Source organism: Phyllostomus discolor, chromosome 8 (assembly GCF_004126475.2).
Source record: "Phyllostomus discolor isolate MPI-MPIP mPhyDis1 chromosome 8, mPhyDis1.pri.v3, whole genome shotgun sequence".
In the NCBI taxonomy this organism is placed as follows: domain Eukaryota; kingdom Metazoa; phylum Chordata; class Mammalia; order Chiroptera; family Phyllostomidae; genus Phyllostomus; species Phyllostomus discolor.
The window spans coordinates 3,912,268-3,926,691 of NC_040910.2; the positions used below are offsets into that span (position 1 = coordinate 3,912,268).

The 14,424-nt window shown below is 51.5% G+C and overlaps 1 protein-coding gene across 1 annotated transcript in view; it reads right to left on the bottom strand.

The window, feature by feature from the left end:
* The window catches only part of ANKRD50 (ankyrin repeat domain 50), a 31,884-nt gene that overhangs the window by 3,492 nt on the left and 13,968 nt on the right, over positions 1–14,424 (bottom strand). Inside the window, exons 3-4 of the mRNA XM_028520850.2 lie at positions 9,446–9,675; positions 894–4,444 (exon numbers count right to left, since the gene is read on the bottom strand). Coding sequence (XP_028376651.1) covers positions 897–4,444; positions 9,446–9,675 — 3,778 coding nt within the window. The 3' untranslated portion in view covers positions 894–896. The remainder of the gene's footprint in view (positions 1–893; positions 4,445–9,445; positions 9,676–14,424) is intronic.

Sequence of the window (14,424 nt, forward strand, 5' to 3'; positions counted from 1 at the left end):
TCCATTCTGTTAGAGGGTAAAAATGATTAAGCAAAGCGGGGTAAACACACCTGTAAAAGTCAGGAAAGGTTCCTAATGAAATATTTATCGCCAATGTCAGAAATGTGCTTCTAGAAAAAGCATAGATAAAACAAAACTCTGTATCTATTTTCCCACTAACTTCCCCTATATAGTTAATGAAACATGCACTGAGGTGTTATTTAATAAATATGACTTTATTTTTGAGCTTTTAACATTTAATTCTTATGCCTAAATATAACGGCCTCTAAAAACTCCCTTGCCAAGACACCCATCCATCGCCTTTCCACACTTATGCTTGGTGGGCGCAAAGTTTACTTAGAAGAGTCTTAAGAATCTGTCTACAAAAAATTACCTTTGGCTGATTAGGTCTTTGGCTTCCAGGGTGAAAAGTTAGAAAATTAACATGTACTATCATCTACTCAGCACTACATACACTATTTTATTCAAACCAACAATCATTACAGAAATAGTTCCTCCCTCTATTATCATCCAAGAACTTTTAAGAGGGAAAAGGACTGTAGAGAAGGAATTCTTAATCTGAGACCCATAAATAGTATACTCATTCATCCATCCATTCATCCATTCATTCAACACATTTTTACTGAGAAACTCCTATAGGTCCAAGGAGTATCCCAAGTACGTGGAGCGAGCAAAACAGATAAAAACCCCCACCCTCACGAAGATTCCATTTAAGCTGGAAGGGGGCACATAATCAACACAATAAATAGAACACAGGAAGTACGTGCAACCATCCGCACTCCGGACGACAGAAGCAGGGCAGGGAAGAGGGGGTGCTCGGGGTGGGAGAGGTCGAACCCCTACGCGGGAGCCAGACCTCTGGCGTTCTACTCCGTGTGCCGAGCAAACGTTACCTGTTATAATGGCGTTTCCTTTTTATAGTTGAAACTGGGGTCGGCACCATCGATCTGAAGCTTCAGGGCTTGTTTAAGGCTCAGTTCTGTCTCCGACGCCGGGTACCCTTCCAGCACGTCCTGGTGCCCCCGGTCCTGCACTGTGCGGGGGACAGAGACCCTGCCGAGAAACACCTGGCTGCCCTGGAGGTGGTAGTTCGGGTTCGTCATTATCCCGTTTCTCTTCTTCTGCTCCCCACTTTGCTGGTGAATGAGAAACGGCTGCTGAGACCGGCCGATCTCCTGCTGGGCGGGCGGCGCCATCATTCTGCACGGAGGTTCCGCTGGCGTCTGCTTCGGGGGCGCGCCGGGCCCGGGTTTGGCTGCAGGCCCTCTCGCATCGAACTGAGTCATCTCATATTCTAAGACCTTTGGCTGCGAGGCATTGTTCTGTTTAGCCTTCTTCCCAGCTGACCCCGATTTACTGGAAGTCTCCGACTTCCCCCCTTTGTTTGTTTTGGTGGATTTCAGGCTGGGCTTCACCTGGCTCCACTCGAACTCGCTGCTCGGGGAGCGGTGGCTCTGGCCCAGGGACTGCGTCGTGGAGGACGGCGACACGATGGACTGGCGGCTCCTGCTGCGGGGCAGCGAGTGCTGCTGGATCTGCTCGGTAAAGGACAGGCTGTGGAAGCTGTCGATCGGCACGGTTTGGGCTGTTGCCGTGGAGGAGGTCGTCCTCAAGGAGGAGTTCTTTGAGCTCTTCAGGGAATTGTTGGACAAGGACGACTTCTGCCGGTCCACCGTGGAATCTGGAGACTCGGAAGGGGAGCTGAAGGCGTGCGCCGGCCCGTTGGGCAGGCTGCGCAGGGGAGGCTGCACGTCCCCTGCGCCGGTGCTGCCAGAGCTGTTGGACTTGATGGTCAGCGACTGCATCTTCGAGGACACTGACTGCAGGGGCTTCTGCTCCATCGTGTGAACGGGAGATGGGGAACAGCCGTTCAGACTAGACGCGCCGTATTTCTCTAGTAACTTAATGATCTGGGAGTGCCCGTTCTTGGCCGCGACGCGCATGGCGGTGCGCCCGAACTGGTCTGCGTGGTTCGGGTCGGCGCCCTGCTCCAGGAGGACCTGCACAACATCCATGTGCCCTTCCTGGGCCGCGATGCAGAGCGCGGTGGCGCCCTGGTTGCACGTGTGGTCGACCGCGGCGCCGTGCTCGATCAGCAGCTGCACCACCTTCACGTGGCCCTGCCAGGCCGCGGACTGCAGGGCGGACCGCTTCTCGTTGTCCGCCGCGTTGACGTCGGCGTGGTAGGCGATCAGCGCCTGCACCATCTCCAGGTGGCCCTGCCAGCAGGAGACGTGAAGCGCCGTCCTCCCTTCGGCGTCGCTTGTCTCCACGTTCGCACCGTTTTCTAGAAAGTACTCGGCCATGGCCAGCTGGTTTTCTAAGGCCAGAATGTACAGGGTGGGCCTGCCGTCAGCATCTCTGTAGTTGACGTCCGCTCCGTGGCTGAAGAGCAGCTCGACTATGTCCCTGTGTCCCTCTAGGGCGGCAACCCGCAGCGCATTCCTGCCGTCATAGCCTCTCTGATCCACGTTGGACTTGCTCTCCAGCAGCATCTGAACACAGTCATAGTGGCCCTCTTGCGCGGCCAGTATGAAGGGTATCCGCCCATCATTGTCAATCTCGTTGGTTCTAGCACCCTGCTCGATAAGTGCCTCGCATATCAGTCTGTGACCTTCGAAAGCCGCCATGTGCAGAGGCGTCCACCCGGCGTCGTCTCGGTGGTTTTCATCGAGCCCCCGGTCCAGCAGGGTGCGCACCACCTCCACGTTCCCCTGGGCCGAGGCTATGCTGAGCACCGTCCTGCCCTCGCTGTCGATGCTGTCCACCGCCGCCCCCCAGAACAGGAGCGTGTTCACCACCGAGGCGTGGCCCATGGAGGCCGCGGCCAAGAGGGGAGTCCGGCCGTTGTTGTCGGTGTGGTCCACGTCCGCGCCCCCCTCCAGAAGCAGGTCCACCACGTCCACGTGCCCCTCGTAGGCGGCCACCAGCAGCGGGGTCATGCCGTCTTTGTCGCAGTGGTCCACCTCGGCCCCTCGGTCGATCAGCAGGCTGACGACCGAAGCGTGCCCCTTGCTGGCGGGCACGCAGAGCGCGGCCACAGAGAGCGCGGTGCGGCCGTCCACGTCCTCGTGGTTCACCTCCGCCCCGTGGTCCAGGAGGTGCTCCACGATCTCCCTGTGCCCCATGTACGCCGCCGCGATCAGCGCGGTCCTGCCCTCGTTGTCCGCCTTGTTGACCTCGGCGCCGTGCTGCAGCAGGTTGAGCACGATGTCCTCGTGCCCGCCCCACGCTGCGGCCCGCAGAGCGGTCCGGCTGTCGGCGTCCGCGCAGTCCACTTTGACGCCGGCGTACAGCAGCGCGGAGACCACCTCGGTGTGACCGCCCCAGGCGGCAGACCTCAGCGCCGTCCAGCCGTCCTGGTCCGTGTGGTTGATGTTTGCGCCGCACCCGATCAGGCAGTTCACCACCTTGGTGTGCCCCTGCCTAGCGGCGAGCGTGAGCGGCGTGTGTCCGTGAGCGTCTTCGATCTCCAGATCCGCCCCCCTGGAGACCAGCAGGTTCACCACGTCCAGGTTGCCGCTGTACGCGGCGTTGGCCAGCAGCGTCCTCCCGTTGGAGTCGCACTGGTTCACGGAGGCGCCGTTGTCGAGCAAGGTGCGGATGGAGTCCTCCCGCTCCAGCGCCTGGCGGACTATGCACGAGGCACGGTCGTCCTCGCTGTTCACGTGCGCACCGGCCTTCACCAGCAGCTGCAGCACCTCCTGCTCCTTGGGGATCAGCGTCGACAGGGAGTCTCTGACGGGTGTGCCGTTCCAGATCATCCACAGGGCCAGCTCGGCCGGCTCCAGCTGCAAGTTCGAGTTAATTAAGTGCAGTGCAAACTCTTGTGCTTCCAGCGGGGTCAGATTCTTGGCCTGGCAGGTATAGCTCATAGCCAGCATCCTGTGTCCTTCCGCCGCATTACATAAATACTTCTGAGTACAGTGCTTCACGTCCAGAAGCCACTCTGCAAAACTGTAGTGAAACAGTATTTTAGTGTTTCCCAGTCCGTCAACAAGGAGTTTGGAGAGGACGTCTAACTTGCGTTGAAAGTCTTCCAAGGTTAGCGACATGTTTTTGGTCCACACTGCATGATACAACTCCGTTATGGTCAAAGGTCGGCAGGCTGCAAGGATCACATTCAGGATAGGCTGCACCTTTGCAAACTGCTTCCTCACAAAAAGTCTCTGGCACAGCCAGAGATAGAGCCCGTTTAGAGTTCCCGGGATGTCACGGATCTCTCGTAACATAATGAAATTTTCTACAACTCCATCCAGAACTCGTTCCAGATAAAGAAAGCACCCGCTGCTTTTAATGTGCAGCTGATTCAACATCTCCGCCGTTTCTTTCGTGAGGTGTTGTCGCAGAGCTTCTTCTTGATCCAAACGGTGAAGAATGTACTGTTGCACGTCCTTAACAATGTACGCCTTCCGAAGGTCATCTAGACTTATCTTCCGAAAACCTAGAGAGACAAAAAGTAGACGTCACCCTTCGGAAACGATGACCGAAGTTGTCATACACTCAGAGAGAACGCCTTCAATATGTAATCAGCTAACAAGCAAAAAGGTCAATGATAAATCAACCAGTACTAATAAACTGATGCCTGTTAGTACATAAATCAGTTTTATTTTCCTTCTATAAGCACGCAGTGATGGCAGACACACGATTTCGTTTTCCAGCCCACAGGTGCAGCCGCTCCGGTGGCTCTGCACTGCGCTCCACTCCAGGGGCGAGCGTTCGACGGTTCTCCACACGCGCCCACACAAACACGGTGACACCCGCGGAACTCGCAAGCGATTAGGGAAAAAAGTTGTGGGAAACACAACAAATAAGACTTGTTTGTTTTTACTGTTGATGTTTTTCATATGAAAAGTTTATGTATTTCCATCTCCATAACTAAATGTATACTACTAGCTTTAATTAGGGGACTGAATATTCATATCTAATTAGAATATCACCTGTCACCGCCTTTGAATAACATTATTTTACCTGTTATCAAATTAAAGTAATTAAATGTCACACTGTCCAAAAAAACAGCCTGAACCTTAAGATGCAACTTGGTCAAATTATGCTGCCACAACTTCAGCATTGTAAACATAAGGCAACTTAATATAATTCAAACCAACATGAGAACATCCTAGTTAAAGCTGCTTGAAACTCACTTTTAAGTTCTTGAAAGGGAACTGTAATTTCATTTCCTAAAGGGAGGGGGTGCCCTGATTTATAGGTATGAATTTATTAGGCAGGTGTGTTTTCATCTTACAGAAGAAAAAACTACTGAGTGAATGAACTCCCTTAAAAGACATTACTCAAGAAAGTCCGCAGAGATTAGTAATGGTCGATGAATACTGGGTGAAATGCTCTTGCCCAACTCAGTAAAACAAATACATATGTACCCAGGGCCTGGCACAAATACATTGTACCCAGGGTCTGCACAAATACATTGTACCCAGGGTCTGCACAAATACATTGTACCCAGGGCCTGGCACAAATACACTGTACCCAGGGCCTGGCACAAATACATTGTACCCAGGGTCTGGCACAAATAACGCCCCTTTTTACTACAAAATCTTTTATTACAAAATCATAAGCATGTAATTCTGTAACATGACAATCCCACTCCAGCACACCGTATGACATTTTAGGTGGAGTGCTCAAATTAAGACTATAAATTACTACACCCGCATTACTGCCCTACCCACCACACTCCAGCAGGCCTCACTGCTGCGGCCCCTGTACATCAGCTACTGTGGGTCGGGTGCTCTGTGGGATGACGGGACTTTCATCCTGAGATGACCCACCAGTGCGGAGTACGTGACCAGACCCGCACTGTGGAGGGCAGGCCAGACGCCACAGCAGAGCTGGGGCCGAGCTGTGGGCAAGGCTTCTCCGAGGAGCCTGCAAGCCAGTCGGGGGTTGGGGTCAGGGTCGCTGAGGGCCTGGGCCACCGCAGCAGCACAGAAGAAGTCAGACGCGGGTTTGGGGACTGTCAGTAAGAGCCAGAGCACACGGAGCGGGCCGCAGCTGGGGAGGGAGGGACAGGCGGGGGGGCAGGCAGGAAGCTGACTCGAACCTCTGGCCTGATGGAGCAGGCCGGAAAACGCTCCCTGAAGGACCACGGGTCTGGAGAGGAAGCTGACAGATTCAGTTTTGTGATACTAAGCTTGCAGTACTCACATGAAATAGGTAAATGTATTAAAAATACATCCTACCAGAATGACATATAAAGAAATAACAAATTTGCACAGCTCTAAATCTATACAAAAGTGGAATCTAGAATTATACATATACATGCATGCAACTGATTATTAACTAACTATACAAATAGATTACTTTCAATAGAATTTCAAAAGATAAATTTTAATGATTAAAAGGCATTCTTGATCTAAGGAGAGTTTAAAACATGTATTAAAATTTATATCCCTCTACATTTACCAATGGTATAAGGTACAATAACTTGCCTCGAAACCTTTTTCTGTGTGTTCATTTGCTCTTGGACTTACGATGTCATTAAAACAATTTAACTTGGGAAACATGTGGAATGCTGTTAATAAAGACCATTTTTTAAAAAAGTAACTATCTTACATATTACAGCTTTTCAAAGTTTCCAAAATGATCTTTTCAATACTGACTGATTTATTTACATGAAAGGGTATGGTACCTATTATGAGTCAGTATCTATTAATTTAAACCTACTTAACAAAGATATCAAGACTGAAACTTGAGATAATTAAGACGGAATCGAGGCTACACCTCCATAGCAACAGGTTCAGTTCCCAAGAAACAAAGAGGTCATTCAGTCAGTAGTTTTAAAGCAGCACTTCAAGCACTAATCGTGCCTAACTCCTCTTTATGTCACGCCTGTGAGGTAGGTCTCCGCACTTTAAAAATGAAGGCGCTAAAGCTCAAACAGGTCAGTGTAACCGCCCAAGGTAGAAGGGCTAGCAAGCCACAGGCCAAGGACTTGGACTGTTCTGACCCAGAAGTTTGCTCTTCTCATTAAGATGGGAATGGGCGGGAAGGTTGTGAACTCAAATGTGAGTGCTGGACGGGGTGAGGGCTGGTGGGCGGGGCCACAAGACTGACTCTAAAAGAGAGGAAACTTAGGAAAGTAACAGACAGGAAATGCTCACAATTAAAAGAACAAAGAGCTTCCAAATCAAAATGTGCTTAGTTACATGAATTTACACGGGATCAATTAGTGTTCCTCACTAATGATAGTTATCTGTTCCTTAATAGAAAACGAAGAATATTAATCAACAATTTGAATATCTTGAGTTAAAGTTGCTGAAAATAAGTGCTTTTTTTGGAGGGCAACTCCTGCCCATTTTACATGTAATTCCTTTCTGTTGAACAGACACCATTTAATACATTGCTACCAAAGCACTTTAAAATATTTTTATAAGGTTGACAAAGGCTCGAGAGTTTTAAGGCAAGATAAGTGATTTACTACAATGTTCGACCACTTTTGTATTCTCCCTTAAAACATTTATCAGGGTGTGCGACTCCTCAATGCTGGGGACAGCAGAGCGACAGAACGCTAGGACCTGGGCCAGTCCGTATAGACCAACACTCGCTGCATCCTTTATTGTCCTGAGGACTCCGTGGGGTGAGAGTGTGGGAACACTTAAAAGCACGAGAATAGGAAAGTTAAGTGAATGCTGGCATACTGGTATACTAATAAGTTATATATCCATGAAAATAGATATTAAGAAGACGACAATACGGTGACACTGAAAGATCTATACATGTTAACTTTACAACGCAGAATTGAACTGACATAGAGCATGATCTCAACCAGGGGGTAACATACACAGAATTCAATCCACAGTGTTCGAGAGTGATTACTACTTCATCTCTGAATGATGGGCCAGTTGAGTATGTTGTCGCTTAAAACAGTCTCTATAGGGAGCATGTTTATCACTTTTGAATCAGGTAAACTAAATATGTATAAACATCTTCAAAAGTCTTTGAGTTTAATATTTTATACACAAAACCCTTCCAAACGGGCTGCTGTTCTTTCAGTCCCGTGACACGTGTCGGCAGCCGGCAGCCTGTGACCACACCCTCACGTGTGGGCGAAAACCCTGCTCAGCGCCGAAGGGGTTGTTCGTGCGACGAGTCTGACGCCGTTTGCTCTCGGTCAGCACAGTACGCGCCCCAGCAGAGGCACTCTCTTCACAGAGTGTTAAATGCTCAGATACGAGCAGATGGAACTGATTCAGACACAGTAAAAACCTTAATGGTACTGCTCTATGGGTTATGTACCTGACAATTTTAAGTTCGGATGCATAGATCTCAACTCAAAATCCACGTATTTCAACTTAAAACATTGGCAAAAAGCAGGAAGAGATGTGCAGGACATATATAAGAATAACTGAAAAATCTAAGAAAAATGTTGAATAAATGAAGAAATGCCATGTTCATAGATGGAACCAAAGCATATATATATATTTTTTATCGCCACCCATGGACATTTTTTCATTGTTTTTAGAGAGAGAAGGGACAGAGGAAGAGAGAGAGACAAACATTGCTTGGTTGTGTTATGATATACGCCCCAACCAGGGCTCGAACCTGCAACCTGGGTACATGCCCTGACTGAGAATTGAACCCGTGACCCTTTGGTCCACAGGACGACACTCCCACTAACTGAGCCACACCGGCCAGACCTAACATACTAGTACTTTTATGTTCAATTTTATTAAGAAGTGTACAAATCAATTAGGTTTTACCACACTGTAAAATGCACAGACCTACTTAAAACTGACGTGGCTACTTGGCGAGTAACTTCATTGCTTTCTCTCCACTTACACTGTAAATCCTGCGAGTGGTCCCTGTTTACACTCCTTTTATTTACAAAGCACACAGAATGCTTTACATAATCAAACAGGAGTAATTACAGCTATATTGTGTTAGTACCAAAAGTGAAACAGTTCAGTTAAAAAAACCCTGATCGTGTGCTTTTATACATTATTTACACACGCTGTCCTTTCCCATATCGGGAAAGGGTTTCAGAAAGGACACAGTTCGGGAGGCACCCCAAAAGGCTGTGGACCGCCTCTGCTCCCACACGGGAAGGCCACCTCGCCAGCTGCCACTGGCGGTTTGAGAAGCGGGCCCACCGCTCTCCAGATGCTCGGTCGCGTCGGAGGAAACACCACAGGCGGCGGTGCCGTCACTGCGCCATAAACGCACCCCCACAGAGGAAGGCAGCTGGGGGGCATGAAACACCCCCGACATTTACGAAGGAAGTCAGGAAAACAATCTTGAAAAAGGTAACGGTTCAAAGGATCCTGAAACACTCTGTGGCTCATTTTCAATAGAACTTTTTAAACGTACTGTTGAGAACAGCCGACAGGTGCAACCCTGGACTTCCCACCGTGTGCGCCCCTCCAAGAAAGAGCCACCCAGACCAGGTCACCGACGAGAGCATCCGGGGACGCCAGTAAGGAGTCATGCTTACCCGTGAACATTTTAGTGACGGCCTTGCTCTGCTTCCGGGCAGAGCAGAGCAGCAGCAGCCACGGCGGGAAGAACTCGTGGTGGCCGGCCAGGAGCTCCGCCACGGTCCCGGACAGGCTGGTGGGCGTCTGTTCGCCTCCGGCGACGTCGCAGCCCTCATCCACAGAGTCCACGAGCAGGTAGAGGCTCTGCTGCGGCGGCTTCATGCCCAGCAGGGGGAGCAGAACACACCTGGAAGGCACATCCGCACAGGCAGGGTGAGCGGCGTGGGCGCTGACGCGGACCTTTGTTATGCAAACAGGAGGCTTACCCGCTACCGACGTGTACAAACACGCTTCAAAGGTGAACTCAGGTTTTAGCGTGAAAGCACTGTACAGGTTTCGGTTCCTTCCTTTAAGGAGGAACTCCTCACTTCACTTTCATCTGCACTGCCAATCACATTTTCCACAGTCGAGTGTATGAGTGTGTGTTCAGTAATTCAGCACAGGTAAGGAAGAGCAGTGGGGATGTGAGGGAATGGTATTTCAGTTTTCTCCAACCTTCTGAATTGGCACAAAGCTTGAACTGTTTATAACAAAGCTAGAATGTGTTGCAAAGGGGGGAGAACAAATTCGGGGACCGCTCTAACAATGAGAAAAATAGGAAAGGTTCCAGAGAAGTCAGAAGTGTTGTATCACCGTCTCTCTTACAACAGGGCTGCACTGCAGGCCAGCTGGTCACACAGCCTTTATCTAGAAAGACGGTGCACAGATGAGCTGCAGGCTAGGTCCCTCTAGACGGATTTTCAAACTCCAGTGCAGGGGATAAACTGCTGGGTACCGTTCCACTGAATATATTTCCTGCTCACAGAATTTACAGTGCAGCTCAGTATAACATTCTCACAACTAAAGCCATGCTCATTCATCTCCAACCTGTATGTACTTACCGCATGCCGTGTGCGGACTCAGACCGCCGGCACCGAGGAGGGCACGGCCCCCCCAGCCGTGACAACAGTGCACGGGCAGTCCGCCCACCACTGCGCTCTCCCCGGGCAGGCCCACGGCACCCCGAGCCGCCTCAGCAGTGCATCCCGTCCCCATTTCTTCCGTAAAAGTCTCAAACCCACCCCAGCTGATCACACCGTCGCCCCAGGCCAGCGCCCTCCGGCCTCTTTCACCTCCTGGCACACACACGGCAATTGCTACAATTCTGTGGCACACCAAAAAAAAGGTTTTTTGCCGAGGTGACAAAATAATAGGTGTGACTTTGGTTCGTTCCCACGGGGCGGCGGCTGCTGTGCTGGCCGCTGTCACCTTCCTGCCTGCCAGTCTAAGGGCAGAGGTGGGTGCCCCGACCCAACAGTCCGTCCGGTGGCGTTGCTCGTCTTGAACACTCTCGCGGCCTGCTGGCTGCACTTCGCTGCCCGGGTCCACACCACCGTCCCCTCTGTCACCTGGGCCAGGGTGACAGCCACACGCCTCCTCGAGCCCCCCTCCGGAGCACCCACTGCAGCCAGACACCGTTCTCAAAGTGTCCCTCCAGCCACAGCAGCTCCTTTCAATGACTTTTATTAGACACAATTACACCAGGGGCCTTTTCATTTAGTTTCCTCTGGCTGGCACCGCTTCCCTTCTCTCGTCCTGTAATTAACTCATCAGGGAAACGCAAATGGAAACCGCAGGAAGACACTGCCAGACACCTGTTGGAACTGCCGAAGGAAATGAAAACCGGGAAACTGCCGAGGGCTGCCGGTGACGTGGCGCAGCGACACAGCCGTGCCCACGTCGCCAGTGTGGAGGGGTCTGGCGGCTCCTCAGACAGTTAGATGCAGACCTACCCCATGGCCCGCAGACCCTCTCCAGGCATTGACCGAAGCGAGGTGAGACTCTCGGGGACACGGCGGTCTGCACGTGAGGCTGACGGAAACCTCATTCATAACCTACAACAACACACGAGCAGCCGGAACTGCTGACTCCCATCCAGTGGGCGGCGCTGTGTTCATTCAAGCCGCTTCGTTCCTAGAAGCTGGTCACCGACCAAACTTCTCAAGCACTAAACGGCCCCAATCGGACAGCAGGATACTGATCTGGAAATGACTGACCTGCCCTGGCTACGTTCAAGCAGCTCGGCTTCCTGGCGCTCCAGGACTGGGGAGCAGGCTGTGATGCCTCTGCATTCTGTATTGAGTATGTGTACAACGTGTGTTAACTTACTTTCCTTTGGAAACCAAATATTCAACATGGGAAAGCGGGAAACACACAGTCGCCCGCACACTTGCTGAGTGTGGACGAGTGTGGAGCACCGCTCGGCTCGGAGTGGTCCCCGTGGGCTTCCCTGTCTACTCCGCACGGCAGCCCCGCGACGCACAAACGGTCACCGTCCCCGTGCCGCAGGCGAGGAAACGGGCACAGAGGAGAGCAGCCTGCACGGTGACACAAGCCGCAAGTGGCAGAAGTGGGAACAGAATTTGATGTTTCAAAGTTCCTCTTCTTTTTTATGCTAAACTGAATCTGAAAATATCAGGAAGTTGTATAAACCTTGAGGTCCAAAGTTCTTACAACAACTAAGTTCGCAAGCCGCTAACTTTTTAGCATTTAAGTACCTGAAAATGGTTTCATGGCAAAACCAAAATTACCATATTTTCAGCCACACCAGCCAGGGATGGATTACCTTCTTTTTTATGGCTGAATAGCATTTCATTTATTTTTATATATATATATATATATATATATATATATACCATAATTTCTTGACCCATTCATCTGCCATGGACATAGGTTGTTTCCCTATTTTCTTTTCTTGGGAACAAAATTATCCATCCAATAAATTAAAGCACATGGTACAAGGGTAAAACAATGAAAGTGTAATTACTATCTCCAATCAGTTAAAAATCAAATATTATATATTTGTTCATTTTTAAAAATCTAGTAAGTAAAACCTACAACTAGAAACAGGTTAGAAGTTTGGCCCATATGCAGGGTGAAACTTCTCTCTGCACTTTTGACCAAGATGTTGTCCTGACTTCATGCTCTCGTGCACTGAGAGTCATGTTAAAATCCAGCTGGGAAATATGGAATAGGAAAACAAAAAGAAAAATATAACCAGTCACAGATAAAATAAACACTTCAAAGCATAAGAAACGGGAAGCAGCAGAATGCTGAAGATGAACCTGGAACTCTGGTTTGCCAAGAGAGCAGCAGCAGCAGCAGCTGGGACGCGCTGGAGGAAGCACAAGGGCCCGCACTCAGGCCTCCACCAGCAGGACTCACACTCGGGGTGCCAGACGAGGGGCTGGGGTGGGCGGCTCGCTGTCACCCAGTGAGAGGAAGGGAGAGAGCCCCTCCGGCCCCCACTGAGGGTCAGGGCCTTGGCGCAGCAGCAGGGAGGACCCAAAGCCGGCCCCAGCGGAGAGGGAGCCCCACTGGGCAGGCCACAGCTCAGGGACCACGTTTACAAAATCGCCACGACCGACCGACCGCCTTGGAGTGGGGCCTTCACACCTTCGCCATCAGCCCCTCGTCCAAGACCACAGCGAAGGTGAGCAGTGCTGGAGGCGGAGCAGGGAGGGCGAGGAGGTCGGAATGGTGGCGGGAGGGGGTCCGAAGGGGTGAGTGAAACGACACCGCAGGCCCCTCGCGCCCAGAGGCCAGCAGCGAACCCGCAGCCAGAACGTGCGCTCACATCCCACCGACGGGGAGGGGATTCGTAAATAAAACTGCCAAAGGACTGAAAGGGAGTGTATTTGTGTTGTACAGACAAAAATGAAATTCATTAAAAAATTATTTAACATGCAAATAAAGCAGCAAAGAACCAGGAAAATCCTCCTCACTGGGACTCCTACTGCCAGATAGAATGGAGTGGGTGGCAGCGGCCCCAAACTCCCGCTGCACGACTGCAGAAGTTGGGTGAAGCGCAAACTCTAGATCCTGCATGACGGGGAGGGCCGCTGAAGCGAGAGAGCACGGCGACCGAGGACCCCAGGGCATGGGAGTTCTCACACGGCGCGCCCAGGACGCCCTGCGCCGTCTTCGCGGGAGCCACGTGCCGACTCGGGAGGCACCCACCGCTTCCACGTGGGGAGTATGTGAGAACCACGTTGGCCCACCCTGAGGCCCAGAACCAAAGGGATAAAACCAGCGAGGTGTTTCGGAGGCTAGTCGCACCCGTTTTAGAGAGCAGAGTGCAAAAAATATACGCAAGGTGTCACGAGCAAAGGTGGGTTTTCCCGAAAGCACATTTGCTACATTCTGCGCTGTGCATTTTTAAAAAAAGCCGGGAGCCAGGCCGAGGGGGACCCGCCAGCGTGGAGTCTCCCACGGTCCACGTGTCAGAGACGAAACTCTGCTCCAGGGAGACTGCTTGCTTTCAACACAGACCCGCCTCCCTCAGGACGATCTGCTAGAATCTGAGCTATACAGGACCGGGACACATAACTGTTGGTGGCGGAAGAAACGAATCATCAACAGTCTCTTCAGAAGCCTCAGGCAGAAGCTCGGAAGGACCCCCCAGAACCTGGATGATGAGCCAGTGGTCTCAGCCCCACGGCGCAGGAGCCACTGGCCCAGCCCAGCCTGGCCCGCCCCTGCCCCGCCCCCGGACGGAGGCAAGGGGGAGTCTTGTCTGGGGAAAGCCCAAGAATGGAAGGCCACAGTCGGTCACACACTGTCCGACACGCAGTCAGAAAGTCCTGGGCAGGAAAACGGGGGAAATGTAGCCACAGCACTGCTCGCTGCCTGCACCACCTCGCCCAAGGTCAAGCACCCAGCCTCTCCCCCGACTGCTGCACCCCCAGCTCCTGGCCCCCTGGCCCCCCCCTTGGCACCACGGGCCTCCACCCCTTACACGCTCAGGCCGAACAATGTCACTCCTGCTTCAAAGACTGAATGGCTTCCGCTCTTCTCAAAGTGAAAATAAAAGCGAGTGTCCCGACGACAGCCCCCAGGTCCATACACTGCACGGTTCCACACTAATCCTCCTCCTCTTGTCTCCTGCTGCTCACCC